At 41.0% G+C, this 20,776-nt stretch overlaps 1 protein-coding gene across 5 annotated transcripts in view; it reads left to right on the forward strand.

Moving 5' to 3' along the window:
* The window catches only part of PLCE1 (phospholipase C epsilon 1), a 374,028-nt gene that overhangs the window by 322,464 nt on the left and 30,788 nt on the right, over positions 1-20,776 (forward strand). For all 5 annotated transcript variants that reach the window (XM_060405024.1, XM_060405025.1, XM_004020045.6 and 2 more), the window contains 5 exons: positions 463-579; positions 5,415-5,573; positions 12,206-12,335; positions 16,196-16,317; positions 17,262-17,379. In XM_060405024.1, coding sequence (XP_060261007.1) covers positions 463-579; positions 5,415-5,573; positions 12,206-12,335; positions 16,196-16,317; positions 17,262-17,379 — 646 coding nt within the window. The remainder of the gene's footprint in view (positions 1-462; positions 580-5,414; positions 5,574-12,205; positions 12,336-16,195; positions 16,318-17,261; positions 17,380-20,776) is intronic.

The following is a 20,776-nucleotide window of genomic DNA, read 5'->3' on the forward strand; positions in this document are numbered from 1 at the left end:
TTTTTGTGCCTCATGCTGAGGAAAGGAGGGATTGATAACTGTGTTTATGTACATACATAAATATAGGTGATATATGTCTTATTGCCCCAAGTAGATTTGACTGTAAACTCCTTGAAAGCAGGAAAGTATCTTATGGATCATTATTTTTGATACTGTAACTAAAACAATGTATCTTACCTATAATATACTCAATATATATATATATAGATTTGTTAAATTGACAATACTGATAACTGTTCCTCATAGTATATGAACAATAGTTAATATGAATAGTTTAATGTCTTTATAGAAAATAACCTATTGTATTGCTTAACTTGAAAATATATTTAAAAAGATAGAAACCACTTTGGCCAGAGTCTTCTGCATACACCAAGTTAGATGCTTTCTGTGGCTATTAGTACCTTGCTTCCTGACACCCTGGGCAGATATCTGAGCTCTGATGAGATTTTTTGGCCCTCACAGGAAGTGGTTGAAGCCATCGATCGCAGTGCCTTCATCAACTCTGACCTGCCCATCATCATATCGATTGAGAACCACTGCTCATTGCCTCAGCAACGAAAAATGGCAGAAATTTTCAAGGTAAGGTATCAGCTAACTGACAGGATGGTGGCTTGGTCTTTGTCTTGTTTGACTATTGTTGAGCCACCACACCACAGCTGGACCTCAGCTGTAAAACATGTATAGTTAGATCCCTCAGACCTGAGAAATGGGGATGCCCCTGTGACCTTGGGGCTCTCTCTTGAGTGGTTCATCTTTTCAGCTAGTGACTGAAGCATTCTTCTGTGCTCTTCTGGCAATTTCTAGAAAGCCTTCAGAGGTAAAAGAAGACCAACTGTCCAACACTTTTGGAATCACAGGATGTCCCCTGTCAGTTATATATAAAAAAGCTGAAAATATTTAAGGGCAAAGAAGTCAAATCTTCTTGTGGCCTAACTTCAGATACAGAAATCCATGTTGGCAAAGAGGTTAGACTGGCCACAATTGCTGTTAGCACCCAGCTCTTCCTTATGCAAAAAAACTACAATGGAAACAGATTTAAAGTAAACTCTCCCCCCCTTCCTCCACTGGTAGAGGCATTTATGGGAATATGGCTGTCATTGGCAGGGAGGGGCATGGAGAGAAGAAAATGTTCCCAAATACAAAACTAATGCCAACAAAACGAATTAGCCTTTCGTATTGCCTTTTCTTTGCCATCATTTAGAATGATGGTCTCTAATGGCAGAAAGTGAAGAGGAACTAAAAAGCCTCGTGATGAAAGTGAAAGAGGAGAGTGAAAGGGTTGGCTTAAAGCTCAACATTCAGAAAATGAAGATCATGGCATCTGGTCCCATCACTTCATGGCAAATAGATGGGGAAACAGTGGAAACAGCATCAGACTTTATTTTTCTGGGCTCCAAAATCACTGCAGATGGTGATTTGCAGCCATGAAATGAAAAGACACTTACTCCTTAGAAGGAAAGTTATGACCAACCTAGATAGCATATTGAAAAGCAGAGACATTACTTTGCCAACAAAGGTCCATCTAGTCAAGGCTATGGTTTTTCCAGTAATCATGTATGGATGTGAGAGTTGGACTGTGAAGAAAGCTGAGTGCCAAAGAATTGATGCTTTTGAACTGTGTTGTTGGAGAAGACTCTTGAGAGTCCCTTGGACTGCAAGCAGATCCAACCAGTCCATTCTAAAGGAGATCAGTCCTGGGTGTTCTTTGGAAGGAATGAAGCTAAAGCTGAAACTCCAGTACTTTGGCCACCTCATGCAAAGAGTTGACTCACTGGAAAAGACTCTGATGCTGGGAGGGATTGGGGGCAGGAGCAGAAGGGGATGACAGAGGATGAGATGGCTGGATGGCATCACGGACTCGATGGATATGAGTCTGAGTGAACTCCGGGAGTTGGTGATGGACAGGGAGGCCTGGCGTGCTGTGATTCATGGGGTCGCAAAGAGTCAGACACGACTGAGCAACTGAACTGAACTGAATGAACTGAAACTTTTTTAAAAATAATGCTATTTATTTATTTTGTGTGCCAGGTTTCCTCCAGTCAGCAAGTGGGGTCTACTCTCCAGTTGCAGTGTGTGGGCTTCTCACTGTGGTGTCTTTGCTTTTTGCTGAGCACAGGTTCTAGGCCACAAGGGCATCAGTAGGTTAGGCCTGTGAGCTCAATAATTTTGGCTCCCAGGCTCTAGAGTGTGACTCAATAATTGTGGCACATGGGCTTTGTTTCTCTGAGGCATGTGGGGGTCTTCCCAACCCAGGAAGCAAACTCACATCTACATTGCAGGTGGATTCTTTAACACTGAGCCATCAGAGACACCCTCTAAACTTTTTTGATTGCATACCTCTATCAGTAAAATATGCCATGTATTCCTATTGTGTATATTGACTTATTCATAAATTATATACATATCCTACTTATTAACATATTTCATATATTAATTAAAACATGAAAAAATAAAATATAAAAGAGGGTAGCAGAAAGGATAAAAGTAAAGAATAGAATTTTAATACTATTATTTATTAATGATACAAAAACATTTTGCTATCATAAAAAATTAGGACTATTTATTATCTAAATTTTTAGTGGGAACAGTGTGATTGAATACACCTCATTATTTTTGAAACTTTTATGATTGCTGACTTGCATGTCTGGTTTTAAGTTTAGTTTATTATTTCAGTATTTATCTTTAATAGCTATTCAGTTTAGTTCAGTTCAGTCACTCAGTCGTGTCCGACTCTTTGCGACCCCATGAATCACAGCACGCCAGGCCTCCCTGTCCATCACCAACTCCCAGAGTTCACTCAGACTCATATCCATCGAGTCCGTGATACCATCCAGCCATCTCATCCTCTGTCGTCCCCTTCTGCTCCTGCCCCCAATCCCTCCCAGCATCAGAGTCTTTTCCAATGAGTCAACTCTTCGCATGAGGTGGCCAAAGTACTGGAGTTTCAGCTTTAGCATCATTCCTTCCAAAGGACCCCCAGGACTGATCTCCTTTAGAATGGACTGGTTGGATCTGCTTGCAGTCCAAGGGACTCTCAAGAGTCTTCTCCAACAACACAGTTCAAAAGCATCAATTCTTTGGCGCTCAGCCTTCTTCATAGTCCAACTCTCACATCCATACATGACCACAGGAAAAACCATAGCCTTGACTAGATGGACCTTTGTTGACAAAGTAGTGTCTCTGCTTTTCAGTATGCTATCTAGGTTGGTCATAACTTTTCTTCTAAGGAGTAGGCATCTTTTAATTTCATGGCTGCAGTCACCATCTGCAGTGATTTTGGAGCCCCCCCAAATAAAGTCTGACACTGTTTCCCCTGTTTCCCCATCTATTTGCCATGAAGTGATGGGACCGGATGCCATGATCTTTGTTTTCTGAATGTTGAGCTTTAAGCCAACCCTTTCACTCTCCTCTTTCACTTTCATCAAGAGGCTTTTTAGTTCCTCTTCACTTTCTGCCATAAGGGTGGTGTCATCTGCATATCTGAGGTTATTGATATTTCTCCTGGCAATCTTGATTCCAGCTTGTGTTACACTAGCTGATAAAGATGCCTTACAAAGATACCTGTACACAGATGGAAAAGGGTTGTCATTAACTGCACTTGTTAAATCACGGTACTCATTTCTCAATTCCATTAATGAGGCAAAGGTTCTTGTTGGAATTTGGCTAGAGAATTTGTATGTAAAGGTCTTGCCTTTATATATTTTTATATTTGGGGGCTTCCCTGGTGGCTCAGATAGTAAAGACTCTACCTGCAATGCAGGAGATGAGAGTTCAATCCCTGGGTCAGGAAGATCCCCTGGAGAAGGGAATTGTGACCCACTCCAGTATTCTTCCCTGGAGAAGTCCATGGACAGAGGAGTCTGGCAGGCTACAGTCCATCGGGTTGCGAAAAGTCAGACAGACACAACTGAGCAACTTACACTTTCACTTTTATATTTTTAACAGATGAGTTCAAACTCCACTAAAATCCTTCATTTAGAGGATTTTGTAACCATTAGAAAATCTGTTTCCAAGTGTTTTGACTGTGCATACATGAGGGTTTATGTTAAAATACATTGTTTCCTACAACAAAATCACATCACAAAGAAATATCTTTAGACAGCTGTCTTTACTCTTTCCAGAACACAAATTTTATCTCAAAAGCAACTGCTTTCTCCATCAGTGTTAAAACGTTACACTTATCGTATAGGAACAGACTAATAGTGATTTTATAATTGTCATCATTTGGTAGCAAAGTACAGCACAGAAAAAGTCAGAAATTTTAGGATACTTTTTTTTTTAAAGAAAATTGCATAACTTAGCATACTCCTTTGACTAAGTGGGCTTCACTGGTGGCTCACACAGTAGAGTCTGCCTGCAGACCCAGGTTCGATCCCCGGGTCAGGAATACCCCCTGGAGAAGGAAATGACAACCCACTCTAGTATTCTTACCTGGAAAATTCCATGGACGGAGCCTGGCCGGCTATGGGATTGCAAAGAGTCAGACACGACTGAGCGACTTCACTTTCTTTGACTAAGTGCATTTTCTTTATATAAAGTGTGAGCTTCTGTACGTTGTAAAGGATTTTCATAATCACTTTTCATCTAGTTACAAAATATTTTAAGGAAAAATCTTTTTGCAAAATTAACCACAGTGGTCACCATGGCACCCAAACTGGGATCATCTCAATAAGCTGGTACCAAACAAAGATGGGAGGGACACACCTTTGGTCCCTCTGCGTCAGTGGAGAACCCTCCCAGTCCTGCAGGCACCTTTATGAACAGCCCCGACATAGACTGAAGGTCCCATTTTCAGTCTGTACATTAAGCACTAATAATCTTCCATTTTTGTTTTGTTTTCATTTAAAAAAAAAAGACAACTAGAAATAGAAACTGCCATATTTTCTACCCTCACCCCAGGGGGTCATCCTGCACCTTCCCCTACACCCACCTCCCTGGGGGACACAAATGTCCCTTTGGAGACCAGCACTCAGGAAACCTTTGTGAGAATGGCGTCTGTGGTTCTTTATACCAAATGGTGACAAATTCTCCCTGTTAGTTTTCATTTTGTCCCAACTTCCCACCTTCTTCAAGGTTTGTATCCTGTGCCCACTTCTGGAACAGTCCATATTCTACAAACCACATCCTCTGACTGAATCTCTTTTTCTTCTTTTGTACATCATACCCCAGAGTATTTTCCTAAACAGTGAGAGCTGCCCTCTGGAGAGTGGCCTCAAACCCTCTTCGTGGTTTCTAACTACCTCCCTTCTTTCCACTAAGAAGCTATGCAGAGGGTGGGGACACACGGATACAATTTCTTTCCTAGCTCCTCTTCCTGGGATTTTTAGAAGAATGCCATTGGGCTGAAATATCTAGCCAAGTGATTCAAGTATAGACAAAAGTCACTAATGATGTGTTTTCCTTTATTGTTTCAGACTGTGTTTGGAGAAAAACTGGTGGCTAAATTCTTATTTGAGAGTGATTTCTCAGATGATCCAATGCTCCCCTCGCCTGACCAACTCAGAAGGAAAGTGCTTCTCAAAAATAAGAAATTAAAAGCCCATCAGACACCGGTGGATATCTTAAAGCAAAAGGTATGCTCTTGTTAAAGAGGTTATAGGGATGCTGCGTGCCCAGAACAAAGAAATTGATGTCATTCTAACTTTCAGCCAGGTAACCAGTTTTTGGAGATTCCTTTTTCTTGAATGATATATTTGAGTTTTGGCTTTTGTTTTAATAGACTGATAAATACTCTTCCCACTCACCTAAAACTTTATTTTGAAAAATTGATATAGAATGCACCTCATTATTTAATTTATTTTGGGCAGAATAATGTGTGACCTTTATCTCTGGACCTGGGCTTCACAATTCTCAACCCCTCAGTGGTCACTGGAGTCCCCTTTAGAAAGAGTCCCTGCCCCTGTGGGGCACTTGAACATGGGGTTGTAACCCCTGAGGTCAGTAGTAGACCCCAAGTAGCAGCAGCTCTGTGGTCCTAGCCCTGTGGAAGCTGGCACAGTGTATCACTGTGGTATGCGGACCCCAAGGCACTTCTGTATCTGCCTCATTCATGACATCTATACTCAGAGCCCAGCTTGCCTGTATAGCAGGGCCCTCTGCCCAAGGATGTGTGAAAAAGTTCAGGTCCAGGATCAGTGAGTCCATATGCCAGGTTGCACTTACTCATTGCACAGAATGACAGCTGCCAAAACTATTTGCCCTATTTAGGAGGGCACTGTTGGCCCTGAAACACCACTTTTGAAACTTACCACAGCCAAGAGTTGCTGCATAAACCTCAGCCCCCAACAGGAGGAGAATAGTATTTATTTTGTATAAATATATAATAGATAACATAAATTATATACAAATGTAACATACAAAAACCATACTTGTCAAATAAATCAGCCCAGTCAGACTTACATTTGATCAAAGAAGGCCTGGCTTTATTTTTTTATTCACATAAACATTATATTAGCATCCCTCTGATGCACATCTCACTTCTGAATTTTAATTCCAAGGTAGATGGATAGACAGACAGAGGAAAGGAAGGGAATAAGGGTAGATAGAGAGATGATAGATAGAGAGATAGATACAGATAGATGATAGACAAGACATACAACCTTGAATGTGTTTCCTGCCTGGATGAAATAAGATGCCCCCTTCTTTCATTTCTTAAGACTCTCTCAGGAGCTCTGCATCCTCAAATGTTCTTTTTACTGCCTGGAATGGTTTTTCACCTCATCTCCTGTCTCACTGTGAGATTGTTGCTTGATCAGTGAGAGTTCTGCTCATTTTTTGTGAAGTGAGAAGAACAATCATGAAGAGAAGGTGGGAAGGGAAAATTAGCCAACCACAAGCTTGTTCTCAGGCAAGCCTGTTTTTAAAAGAGTGCCCAAACATGTTGAAAAGTCTTGAGTCTGGAGATTGGGTTCTTTTAAAGATTCAAACCTGCGTGTTCCTAGAAGTCTTCATGCACCCTGGAGGTGCACATTGCCCAGTTTGACCAGCATGCACAGCTCTGGGCCAAGAGTTGCAAAAGCAGCCACCTTCAGGGGCCGACCAGGAAACATAAACACAAGAGCCAGCTGGATATATAACAGTAGAGAAGTGGCGAGGAGGGCAAGGGAGTGCACATGGCTTCATGAATGAGCAACCCTAATTAAAAATCCTTAAAACGCTGCATCAGCCAAACAAGTCTGGTCTGGAGGTGAAGTCAGCGCTAAGTGGCACCAGTTTGAGACCTCCACTAGGTCTGCCTTTGTCCAGATCTGCACTCCCCAAAGCTGCTGCATTTACTTGAGTTCCAGAAGCCATGAGACCTATGCAGATGGGCTTTATTTTGAAGCCATTTGACTAAAATGTTAGCATGTGTATGCTTATGCCTGGCCCTCCTCAAATTCTGCAGCAGAAAAGGACTCCCCAACATAAAAGGCACTTTTTCTTTGGCAGTACTGTTCCTCCACTCTGCTTTCTTTATCCAGAAACTACGGCCCACATCTCAGTGCCAAGCAGATGCCGCTGCCCTCTGCTCTATGGTCTTCAAGACATAGTTGGATGTTCTTGTAGCTGCTGCCTTTCCTGTTCTTTGCAGTGACGTACACAGTGTCCATTCCACTAATGAATAGATTATGTTGTTGCAAAAGTCTTCTGTATGTGGAGCCCGAATCTTCCTTCCTGTTCCTCCTACTCTTTGGCACAACTTTCCTCTGCAGCTGCGCAGACTAATTGAACATCTTGAAAGCCAGCGTGTGTCGTCTCACCAGCTTTTCTCTTCTCCAAGCTAAACGTTCCTGTTGTGTCAACAGTGCCTCACAGGATATGACTCTTCCATTAAGACTATTTTGATATTCTTACATTTGTGGATATGCTTGAATTTGTCCATCTTAAAAATGATTTCCGGAACTAAGTCCATGCTCAGGGTCTGTCAACTCATGAACAGTGTAAGCATCACCTCTCTTAATCTGAACTTTAAACCTCAGTTAATACAACCTCAGACTGTTCTCGCTATTTAAATTCTTTAACACCTACCAGGCCCATGTTGATTTTGTGGAAAACAAACAGTTCAGTTGTTTTCACAGGACTAAACTTATGTCTAGTCTCCCCATATTTCCAGGTTTACAATTAATGTTAACCTTCCGCATAGCAGGAGCCTCACATTTATCACTATTGAATTTGCTCTTCTTGGTTTGAGTATGTTATTACAGCATATAAGGTTCCCCGTGGGTTTTTACATTAGTCATCCAATGTATTTATTAGCAGTTTTCCAAACTGTGCCTTCGCCCAGATTGCCCTTGAGCCAGACGGCCCAGTGGAGAGCCCTGTGGCCCTTCTTGCAGGACATCCCTGGAGTTTAGGTGATTGTCCCTCCTGTCTGGTTCTCTGTTCTCTGAAACCCACATTTCTGCAGAATCTGGTTCAACCTCTTTCTTTATAGAATAGAAATTAAGGTCTAGCCATCTATGAGACTTTCTCCAAGCTTCCCAGCTCACAGTGGCAGAGGCAGGATTCTGATTCAAGTCTAGGAAAGACCTTGTCAAAGGCAGTCCAGAAGTCAGGATACATTGATAAGAACCACTGGGGCAGGGACCGCCCTGGTGGTCTAGTTGCTAAGACTCTGCACTCCCAATTCAGAAGGACGGAGTAGTTCAATCTCTGGTAAGGGAACTAGATCCCATATGCCACAGCTAAAGATGCTGTGTGCTGCAGCTAAGACCTAGTGCAGTCAAAGAAAGAAAGAATCACTAGGGCACTTTCAAAGACACAGCATCTTGGGTCCCAGATCTGCCTAACTAAATCAGAATTGCCATAAGGAAGTCCTGGTGATCTGTTTACTTAAAAATAATTTTTACCAACCTGAAAGTTGGAAAATGCTGCTAATCTGTTATTTCCCACAAAGTGAGTTACCTTACCCAGAAGGTCTAAGCAGGTTCCTGTGTGGGAGAGTTGTTCTTAGTAAACTCGTTCTACTTCTTTCTAGTCGCCTCTTTATTTTCTGTGTTCTCACAACCAATTAATCCATTCTGAGACTTTGTCAGGTATCACCTTGACATTTCCTACCATTTGACTTCCACAACTTACTTCTTCCTCCTTTTGGAAAAAATGGGACAATGTAATCCCATTATCAGTGTTTTAAGCACAGTTCCAGGCCCCCGTCATTTTCCAGGGAGTTCCCTGGTGGCTCAGATGGAAAAGAACCTGCCTGCAATGCAGGAGACCCAGATTCAATCCCTGGGTTGGGAAGATGCCCTGGAGAAGGGAATGGCTACCCATTCCAGTATTCTTGCCTGGAGAATTCCATGGATAGAGGAGCCTGGCAAGCTACAGTCCACGGGGTTGCAAAAAGTTGGACATGACTGAGTGACTAACATGTTGACAGTCATATTGTCAAGGCCTTTCAGTTGCCTGACAGGTTGTGGGTCCAGACCTGGTGATCTGGGTTCACATGGGGCCGAGTAATGCATGCCTAGAGCTCCAGTGTACTCAGAACCATCCCTAACGTAGAGCGTCTGAGTCCTTTCTGTTCAAAGAACTCACCCTCAGCAAGGACAGGCTGACTCACAGCCGGATTTCTGAACCCTTGGTCTTCTGAACTCCAACCTGCTAGACTCAGACAATTCACTCTCGGTGCCAGGTGCTGTGCCAGGGGCTGGAGGAACAAAGCCAGGGAGACATGGCTCCTGACCGGGCCCATCTGAGCCAGTCTGAACCAGTCTCTTCACCTGATCCCTACCTCTGACCCTCTGACCTATATCTGAATTGCTTTTATCAGGGGCTGAGATCCTGTTCTTCTGTCCTAAAATAAGTAAGATATTGCAAAGAATAAGGAAGTCAGCTCTTGACTGTCATTGGGCCACCCATCCCATACTTCCTGCACTGGGGGAAGTACCTGCAAGTTGATGGGACTTTGACACTCCGCTTTCTGATACCTGGTGATGAAACTTTGAATGGCAGCTCTCCCTTCCTGGTTCTCCCAACTTTCTGCCCTGGGGCGGGGGGGTGGGGGGGGGCGGGGTCGGAGGGGGGAGTGGTGCTTCCCAGCTCTTGGCATTGCCATTCATGATACTTGGCTCCACCCTGTGAGTTTACTGTTTGGAGGCTATTTGCTTATCCAGGACAGATAGACTTGCTTCTGTGGGTCACTTGTGCCTGGAGCATATTTCCCAAAGTTTGAAAGAACACTAATCCTATGAGACACTCTGGAAAAAAAAAAAAAAATTTCCCAGTTAAATAAGCGTGGGAAATGCTGCACTGGAGATCTTTGAAGAACCGTGATGCCCTTTAGCATATTTAATGAAGGCTCTGAGAAACTCTGTAGTAGGAATGTGTTTTAGTTTCTGTAAGATGTTGTTTTTAAACTTCTATTGTGTTGTGTGGTTACTGTAATTGTCATTTTTTTATATAACAGCTGTTAACACCCATGGAGCTAGTGTTCCATAAAAATTTTGAGCTTAGGCCATGTTCAGTTATCTGGGGTGGACTGCATTGTAAAAGATTTATCTGGATATTGACATAGCCTAAATCCTGTCTGCCTTATGTATATATTTTATTATAAATATAATCACATTTCAGGAAGCTTAAGGAAGAATTATTGTAAAATACACTTAATTCTGAAGCCAAACACAACCTATATCACAGGGATTCTTAACCTTAACAGTATCTATGGATAGAATTCAGGAGGCCCATGAAGTTAGATGAAAAATTCATTTTTTTCTTTTTTTGGCCACACCACGCAGCTTGCAGGATCTTATTAATAGTTCCCCAACCAGGGATCGAACCCATGCTCCTTGCAGTGGAAGCACAGAGACCTAATCACTTAGGCCTCCAGAGAATTCCTGAAAAAAACAAAAATTACATCTTAATTTTCACTAACTTGTAGCTAAAATTTAGCCTTTCCTCTGATTATAAATATAAGAAACACACCAGAATAAAGTTGACAAAGTACGTCTTTGTCAGCAATAGAAATCACAGGTTTTTCATATTATATGAGTTGCTGCCATTATCTCCAAGAATTATTTATGCTCATCACTGTTTCACAAGCATTACATGACCTACCATTATATATTTTTCACTGTGTTAATAAAGAAGCATATTTTCCTATAGCACTGATTTGTCTTTTTAACATTTGATAACTATAGTCAACATTCCTTTTTTCCTTTGTAATCTTATATATTTTATTCTATGCATTTAAAATATTCTGAGAAGGGATCTTATCTACCAGACTGCCCAAGGGATCTGTGCCTGATGTATTAACAGTTAAAATTTAGCCTTTTATGCATGACATTTTATATAATTATAATTATTATATACAGACATAAAGGTATTAATGCATAGTTATTAAACAAAGGATATAGAATTACATATATTTGCATATATATGTATATACTCACATAGATGTATATGCTTATACTTACAAGTATATATATGTCTATACTTGCATGACTTAGTTCCTCTATTGTTGGACTTTTAGATTGTTTCCTGTTTTTAATTCATGCAAATAACTTTGCCTGTATTTTGGACTATTTCCTTATGCTTGGCCCCCAGATTTTTATTTATTCTTGTGTCCTGTGTTATTTCCTCACAGTAATTCTACTCAAATGTAGAGGCACATGACCTTCCTGATAGCACACATCAACTTTCCAGAAACTTCTAAGCCTATTTTGTGAATCTGACTGATGGTTCAGATTAAAAACTTTTTTTAAAAGTTGATAAAACTTTATTTGTTGAAAAAACTTTATATTGTTCAAGGAATTTTATTTAAATCAACTATTCTTTTTTCCCATCCATAGGAATTCTAACATTTCTCTCAATGTCAAAATGCTTTAGATAGTATTTTAAGAAACGGGGAGCAGTTTTTTAGCAGAGATTTTCTTTTTCAAAATGGGTGGGCTGACTTACTTCCCCATCATTCAGGATTGATGGTTCTCTGAAGCACCCAGGTTTCTCCTGGGAAGGAGGGAAGTAGTCCTCGGGGACCTGGATTCCAATTCCTTGTGATAGTTTTCTAAAAGTTCCTGGATTCCTCCTGCAAAGATGTTAACATTTGCCTAAGTATTGATGTTGTATTTTAAGTGAATGTAGAGTTTTGGGTTTTTTTCCCCCCAGATAATCAAAATAGGTTAAGCCACTTTTTAGGACTATGGTAAGCATTGAGTAGTCCTTTTGAAACCCATTAATGAAAGTTTTAGTATCTGGGTATCTGCAGTCTTTAATTATTGATATCTTACAGGCTCATCAGCTAGCATCCATGCAAGCTCAGGCTTATAATGGTAGCAATGCCAACTCCCCACCTGCTAATAATGAGGAAGAGGAAGATGAAGAGGATGAATACGATTATGATTATGAATCCCTCTCTGATGGTAAGAGAGCCAACACGATGCTGTACGCAGGGAAGCACACTTAGATGGTTTTTCTACCAGGTTTTTTGATGTCTTTTTTTTTTTTCCAAAATAAGTCTGGCACTCCATAGACAAGCAATACAGATTGTTGTAATATTATCTAAGAGTTTCTGGAATCCTGTCACCTAGCAAGGAGGATCAAGCAAGGAAAAGGATTCTGTCAGCCACCAGTGAAGTGAAGTGAAGTGAAGTTGCTCAGTCGTGTCCGACTCTTTGCAACCCCATGGGCTGTAGCTCACCAGGCTCCTCCGTCCATGGGATTCTCCAGGCAAGAATCCTGGAGTGGGGTTGCCATTTCCTTCTCCAAGGGATCTTCCCGACCCAGGGATCGAACCCAGGTCTTCCGCATTAGAGGCGGACGCTTTAACCTCTGAGCCAGCAGGGAAGCTGTCAGCCACCAGAGCCATTACTAAAGGAAAGAAGAGGATGTGGAAAGCAGCACAGGAGTTGTTCCTAAATTGGTTTCCAGAGAAGGAGGTAGAATTACAGCAGAGAGACCACATTCTTAGAAAGAAAGTGAAGTCGCCCAGTCGTGTCCGACTCTGCAACCCCAGGGACTGTAGTCTATCAGGCTCCTCTGTCCATGGGATTTTTGAAGATGGTGGTTAAATCTTTTCCAACTCCTGAATCACCTGCAGGGGGCAGCATCGAGTTCCCATGCTTCTCTTCACTGCTTTCCTCTTAATTTTGCAAGAGTATGGAAAAAAATGAAGCATCATTCCCCTTCTGCACCTGCCCTTCTACCCTAGTTCTCACATTATTAAGCCAACCAGACATTTCCTTCTGGCCCCACCAAAAAGATAAAACAACACGAGTGAAGACTAATGGTACACTACAAAAAAGTCACAGGAATGATATTACCTATCCCTGTTTTACAGGTGAAGGGCTCTTCTTACAAGAGAATTAGGTTTCAGGTGTATTTCATCTGGACTAATTTCGTATCTCTGCTAGAGATTACAAAATGCTTCCTCAGGTACCACTGCTGCTGATAGATTGTTTTAATTTTGGCAACATCTGAAAGACAAATATGTAGTCATGGAAAAAAAATGCCGAAGTTCCTGTTTACTTAAACATTTAAATGTAGACTATACTACTTCTCATTGTTTTGTTAAAGTGTAGATATACCCAGACCAGCAACCATTTACCACTTGCGTTAAGACTGCAGCCAAGGGATGTCCATGGAAGTCCAGGAGCTGGAACTTGGTCTTCATTGCAGGGCATGCAGGTTCCATCCCTGGTCAGCTGGGATCCCACATGCCTCATGGCTAAAAAGCCAAGACATGGAACGGAGGCAGTGCTGTATCAAATTTACTAAAGACTTTGAAAATGGCCTACATCAAAAAAAATCTGAAAAAACGACAGCCAAGCCTCCTCCAGATATCCGCTTCTCATGCAGCATGATTGTCTAGTCATGTTTCCGTGAGCCTCCATCATGGTCAGCAGCTGCAGTCTAATCTGTTTCCACCCCCAAATATAATCCTAGTCTCTGTCCATTGAATAATTGTTCTTAGTAGTAGTTGATTGCTTCATGTGCTCAGCCACTCAGTCGTGTTTGGCTCTTTGTGATCCCAAGAACTGTAGCCAGCCAGGCTCCTCTGTCCATGGTGATTCTCCAGGCAAGAATACTAGAGTGGGTTACCATGCCCTCCTCCAGGGGATCTTCCTAGCCCAGAGATCGAACCCAGGTCTTTGGGTGGATTCTTTACCATCTGAACCACCAGTGAAGCCCGAGAATATTGGAGTGGGTAGCCTTTCCCTTCTCCAGGGGAACTTCCTGACCCAGGAGTTGAACCGGGGTCTCCTGCATTGCAGGCAGATTCTTTACCAGTGGAGCTACCTGGGAAGCCCTGACTGCTTCATACCATCAACTAAAAACTGACCTGAAATCCTGTCAGTTAACACAAGGGGCATATTCTCTAATTGGGAGACTGAAAAAGGGTGATAACAGGAAGGAGTCAAGATCATTTCTTATATCCTATTCTTCAAAAGCTGTGGGAAGATCCTCTGAAGAAGAGAATGGTAACCCACTCCAGTATTCTTGCCTGGAGAATTCCATGGACTTAGGAGCCTGCCGGGCTATAGTCTATAGCGTCACAAAGAGTCAGACTCAACTGGGTGGCTAACACCTTCACTTTCACTTTTCTGAATCCATTGAAAGGAAGTCAGGCTGAAAATTCACCTAGGTAGCCCAGTTTATCTCTGGTGACAGCTCTAGTCCTCAGTTTTCCCATATATAAAATGAGCAAATTTCTCTAAAACCTTTTTTTGGCTATAAAACTGTGACAGTTCCTGGGAACTATCTGAAAATTACTCCCAGAAAATCTAAAGGAAGTTGCAAATGAGGCTCATTTATTTCAGGAAGTACTACTCTGGCTTTTGGCCAGTAAGTTCTTAATGAATATTTATTCAATTAAATTTTATTAAAGCGACATCAATTAATTTTTCCCCAACCTTGCTGTACATCTTAACTAGCGTTGAACATGCACTACAGATTTGAATTTACAACTTTATATAGACATTCTGTGACTTCATATATATGAAATCTAATGATTGTGTGATTCTAACATTAATCAATTTCTAACCATTCAACATGAAGTGTTTTGCAGACTGTTAGGACCACCAGTAACTGAAAATATGTAGTGTGAATGTGGCAGCATGATTAATGTCAACAATGTTTGCACTTCTTCTCTTGCTAGTCTTTGCATCCCTTAATAGTCAAACTATTAAATCAGAGGAAGAGTTCTTATTTCATTTATCTTGTAATTTAAGCTGTTGTTATTTATGCTTTACTTCATACCTTAATTTAATTTTATCTGGCTTTTGGCCTTAATTTCCTTACTGTTATCCCCTTTCTGATTCTGTTTTTCTGTAGCAGACGTCCTTACTGCTTCTCCCGCTCCTAACAGTCAGGAAGGTAAAGCCATTTGAACCTGGCATTTTAACTGCATGAATGTCGGCATTCTGTTTCTTATTGTTTAGGTCCGATTCGCATGTGACACTTATAAGAGTAAAAATGTCATTAACTGATTGATCTCATTTATTTCTTGGCAGCCTGCATGGCCCTGATTTGGTAGAAGGATATTTTGGTCTAAGCGTTTGTGGTCTGATGAGATAGTAAATTGTGGGTGAGAAATGAGCTTTCTTGCTTGTCATTTTAAAAGAACATAATCATGTTCATTTTCCTAAAACCTTTGAAGTCATTTTGAATAGAAATACCAAAGCAAGAGCAAAGTATAAGATTATCCGTCATACTTTGGAAATGTTTAAATCTATCTTGATTCCTCACCTTAAGATTTTCCCTTCATCAATTGATAGACAATTATGAAAACTTCACTTCCCAATTAAGTATATTTGTGAAAACTGCATGGCAAATAACAATGCCTTTTTCCCCCTCTGGTTTTGACATTTCTAGAGGTAAAATAATAGCTTTATTTTTAAGTAAGAGTGATTAAATCATGTCTATACCATCAAGAAGTGATTCAACCACTCAACCTTTCCCAAACTTGTGTGCTGAGAGCTTCTTGACAGGGTATCTTCCATAATCTGTGCACAGTTCTAATTGTCTGTATGAAAATGAATTTTCTCATTTAGATTATGTCTATATGGTACCAAAACTCCTGGTAAGTTAGTCCATTCAATCAAAGATGAATATATCATTTAACAAAATTTTAAAATTTAAGCCATTATTTTGGTAACATATAGTCAGCACCTCAGTCTTACAGATAAGCACAAGTACCTGGATATTCTTGGAGTGATGTATAGATACAACCTTAAGTGAAGCTTCAGTGCTTATTCACTAAAGCCTGCCAACTCATTTTCAGACAACATTCTAGAAGACAGACCTGAAAATAAGTCATGTAATGACAAACTTCAGTTTGAGTATAATGAAGAAATTCCCAAGAGGATCAAGAAAGCAGATAACTCTGCTTGCAACAAAGGAAAGGTAAGTGCGTGGTTTCTGTTCGATTGCACTTGGACATGGTATTCTTGCCAGTTTCAGACAGGTTTTCACTCCCTCCCTATCCCTTCCCTTCACCTTGCCCCTCACTTTCCCTTGAATGCCAAAGCCCATACAGTGATGATATGATATGACAGAAATTCCCCCTTCTGTCATTTATAGAAAGTCATTTATTCATCCAGCCAGTACCTACTGGAGGTGTGGCGTGTGGTAGGCACTAAGGTAGCACAGGAGGTGATTTAGCAATGGAAGTAAACATGTCAACAGTGCTTGGAAATAATTACAAAGAGCAGTGATTACACATTGTTATCAGATCATCTGGAAGATGAAGTTGAGAAGCAGATGAAAACAGGGCATTCAGAGCAGGAGGACAACCTGGTATCTTTAGTGAATTGCCAGAAGTTTTAAAGTTGTTTGGGATGACCAAGAAGATGAACAGGGCTGATTGGGAAGTGTTAGCAGAAGGAGGACACGAAGAATGGAAAAATAAATGAGATACCTGGACCCAGTCCTCAAGTGCCTCGCAGTGTTAGACTCCGAGCAAATCGATAGTTGCACTGACATTGTTGGAGAACAAAATGACAAAATATGCCAAAAATTTGAGCCACAGAAGATACATACTCCATCATCTATTTGTTCAACAAATATGCATTAAATGTTCTACATTTAAGACCCTGAACTATGTGCCCTTCGGGAAGATGAAGAATGTTAGACTCAGCCATTGCTCTCAGAAAGCTTTTCTCTAGGGAAGGTGTTAGAATGTGTATATGGATAAGACAGAGTAAGTGAAACACATGTGTATACGGATAAGACAGAGTAAGTGAAACACACTGATGACAAAGGAGAGGAACAAAGAGCTTTGGGGATTCAGAGGTAAGTGATCTGATCAGTACCTTCCCTGTAAACCAGTATCATTGTTCCCTTGATAGGTTTATGACATGGAACTGGGAGAAGAATTTTATCTTCCTCAGAATAAAAAGGAAAGCAGACAGATTGCACCAGAGCTTTCTGATCTTGTCATCTATTGCCAAGCAGTAAAATTCCCAGGTAAGAGTAGACAGTATCATTTATAGCATTTAAAGATATCAAAAGATACAACAAATATGCTGTTTAATCAGGTATTGCAAATGGTCTCAAAATAACTAAACTGTGTTACAGAAATCACTGTTACAGTACCTTCTAAATATTTATTATTATTATTATTTGCTTTGATGCTGATATGGATAATTCCATAATATTATCATTTTTCAGACCATATCATTTCTCTTCATAAGTTATTAATAATCATAATATTCATAACAACTAATAGCTAAAATTTATTAAGCACTTAATTTTAAGTACCAGGATTTGTATTAAATATTTTACATACATCATCTTAAATGACTTCATAATAATTCTGTGAGTAGGCAGATTTATCCCTATTTTTACATAAAACAATCTGAGAGAGATGAAATAATTGGCCCAAGGTTTCAGAGTGTATCAGTTAAGACTCTTTTCTTTGAAAGTGGCAGAAATTGGCATAAGCAAAGAAGAAATGTATTGACTTGTGTGTTGAAAAATGAAGAGATAAACAAGTTTCAGATACACCTTGATCCAGGGCTTTCCTCTTTCCCCATAGGGTCACCCCGTTGACTCTCACTGGGTCACCACTGTGTTGGCCCTTTCTCCTTCACGGTGGCAAGGCAGCTGCAGCAGGCCAGCCACATGCTTCTAGATTCAGTATGAGTCTCTTTCAGAACTTTCAGCAGCAGTTTTATTTTTCATTGAATCTTCGCCCATCCCTGAGCCAGTCACTGTGATCAAGGACATGCAATGCTCTGACAGTCTAGGGCAGTGGTTCCCAATCTTTTTTGGCAATAGGAGCTGGTTTCCTGGAAGACAGTTTTTCCATAGACAGCATGGGGGGAAGGGATGGGAGAGGAGGGCAGAGAGGAAGGCTTCATGATGATTCAAGAACATTACATTTATTATACTGCTGCTGACCTGATAGGAGTTGGAATGGGAAAGGGCTGTAAATACGGATGAAGCTTTGCTCACTCACTCACCTGCCACTCACCTCCTGCTATGGGGCCCTGTTCCTAACAAGTTACTAACCACTGCTAGTCCATGTCCCAGGGATTGGGGATCCCTGGTCTAGGGCTTATGTCATGGGCCCATCCCTAAGCTAGGTGGTGGGTCTCCACCCAAACTGCAAAGATCAAGGACAAAGTTTCAGGTGAGGTTTCCCCCATTGGCCATTTTTAGAAGTACAAGTGAACTTAAGCTGATAAACCATTGCCCCAAAAATGTGCATTTCAGTTAATAAAGGATAGAATTCTGATTCTGAAGCTCGCCTGCCTCCAAAGTCCTGCTCTTAACCCCAGAGCTGCCCTCGTGTCTTGTTAGGGCGTGCTGTCAGTGAGCTTATCCAAATGGAGCAGCAGAAGGCAGAGGGCAAACAGGAAATTCATAAACATCTGGAAGTCAGAAAAATTCATCTCCTCATATTAAGAAGAAAGATTCCCTTGTACAAGACTTCTGAGGACAGGAAAGCAGCTGGCATTGGGGCACCCATCTAAATGTTAGTAAGCAGCTTGGATGAACTTGACCTAGAGAGGGAAGTTAAAACCCCAACCCTCATTTTTTTTAAAGGTGGTCTGGATGCAGATCCTGCTTCCAGAGGCTTTATCTTAAACCCCAGTTCTCATACTGTGCCCTGCGAATGGGACAGAGGTCTTAGGCTATTAAAAAATTAGATAACCAGTGGTCTCTTCACATATCAGAGGAGGAAAAAAATCATAGAACTTTCTCAATTTTAGATTTTCTCTTGTAAACTGTTTTTAAACTTTTGGCAGCCGCTACTGCTTATCTGCTAGCAAATTCTGTTGAGGAGGATAAGAGTGAATAAGTAGCCAACAATGGCAACCCACTCCAGTAATCTTGCCTGGGAAATCCCATGGACAGAGGAGCCTGGCGGGCTACATATTCATGGGGTTGCAAAAGAGTCGGACACGACTTAGAGACTAAACAACAACAGATTTCAAAGAAACGAAAGAACCCGGCCACATAGGTTCAGTTTCACAGGTCCCGACTTTCTATCTCCTGAGTACCCTATGACCATATCTGCAGTTAGTGAAATTGTTCTTATCATGGGATAAAATTCTTTCACTGTCAGTGAGCCTCATGGCCTGCATGTCCCTCATCATAGGAACAAATGTGAAGACCACTCCATCCAAGAATCATACTCACTGCATCTCTTGTTCTTTGTAAATTCAGCTGCCACAGCACCCAGAACGTTCCTCTGGCTTTGTCTTTTCCTCTCAAGCACTGAGTAAACAAAGAGCACAAGTTCCCAGAGATATTTGAAGTCACCATGAGAGATTACATTTCTCTGCTGATAGAGGATCATGGAAGGGTCAAAGGTCATTTGGTACAGTTTCTGACTTGAGGCACAGGCAAAGCATGGGGTTGTTTGACTTGTTTTTAAAATTTCAAGTGCAGTAAAAGGTTAAACTGCTATTTATGTAATAAAAGAGGAAATATGAAGTATGTTTTTTGAAACAAACAAAAATTCCAAATGTGCTGTTTTTTAAAGTGTTTAAATAGCACACATCCTTTATAAGTATACTATATTCTAACCCCCCCTTTTTTAACCATTTTTTTAGTAGTTGAAGTTTCTCACATTTTTTTCCCCAAATTTATTTCCTTTCTCATAATGACTAAATTGCATTGCCAGAATCGTTGTCATAATAGCTTCTAAATATTTATTGTCATTATGATTTGTTTGGATAATTCAGGAGGAAAATACCCTACAGTGTCCATTTCTTTGAGACGCAACTTAAACAATTATGAATATAATAATTTTTTAAAGTGTTAATTTTGCTCTACTGTTGATTTAATTTGCTACATCATCAATTTCAATACATCTCATCTTTCACCATCCCAAGTCCCTTCCCAAGGAGCCACCATGCAAAAAATTCTTCAGAGTAGGGAGGTACCATGAAGACCGTGGGTGCGTCCTTCCCCAGATCACGGACCTGTTTCACTGACAGGGCTCCACTCCTCAGTGACCTTGGCCGGGGCAGTGCTATAACTTCTCTGCACTTTGGGTTCCCTACTGGTGAAAGAGGCATAACTTGCAAGGTTGTTATATAAACAGTTCTAACTTGCAAGGTTGTTGTATAAATTAGCAATAAGGCACACAGTGTGAATAGCACACTCTCCAGAAAATAATTGGCTCTCTGCAAATGGTTGTTGTCTTGTCATTGGTGAACAGACCTACTGGGTTCGCTAAGGGTCCCATTGCTCTTTCGATAACTTCTCTGGGCCTCTCCAGATTCCTTCCCTTTTCTTGATCACTCAGCTTTTGCTTCCTTGCTTGCTCACCCCACCCCAGAGAACACCCAGGCTTCTCAGAGGGGGGCCATGTACCCCTGGGGGATGTCAACATGTGCCAGGGTGTGTG

The sequence above is a fragment of the Ovis aries genome, chromosome 22 (genome assembly GCF_016772045.2).
Source record: "Ovis aries strain OAR_USU_Benz2616 breed Rambouillet chromosome 22, ARS-UI_Ramb_v3.0, whole genome shotgun sequence".
Taxonomy (NCBI): Eukaryota; Metazoa; Chordata; class Mammalia; order Artiodactyla; family Bovidae; genus Ovis; species Ovis aries.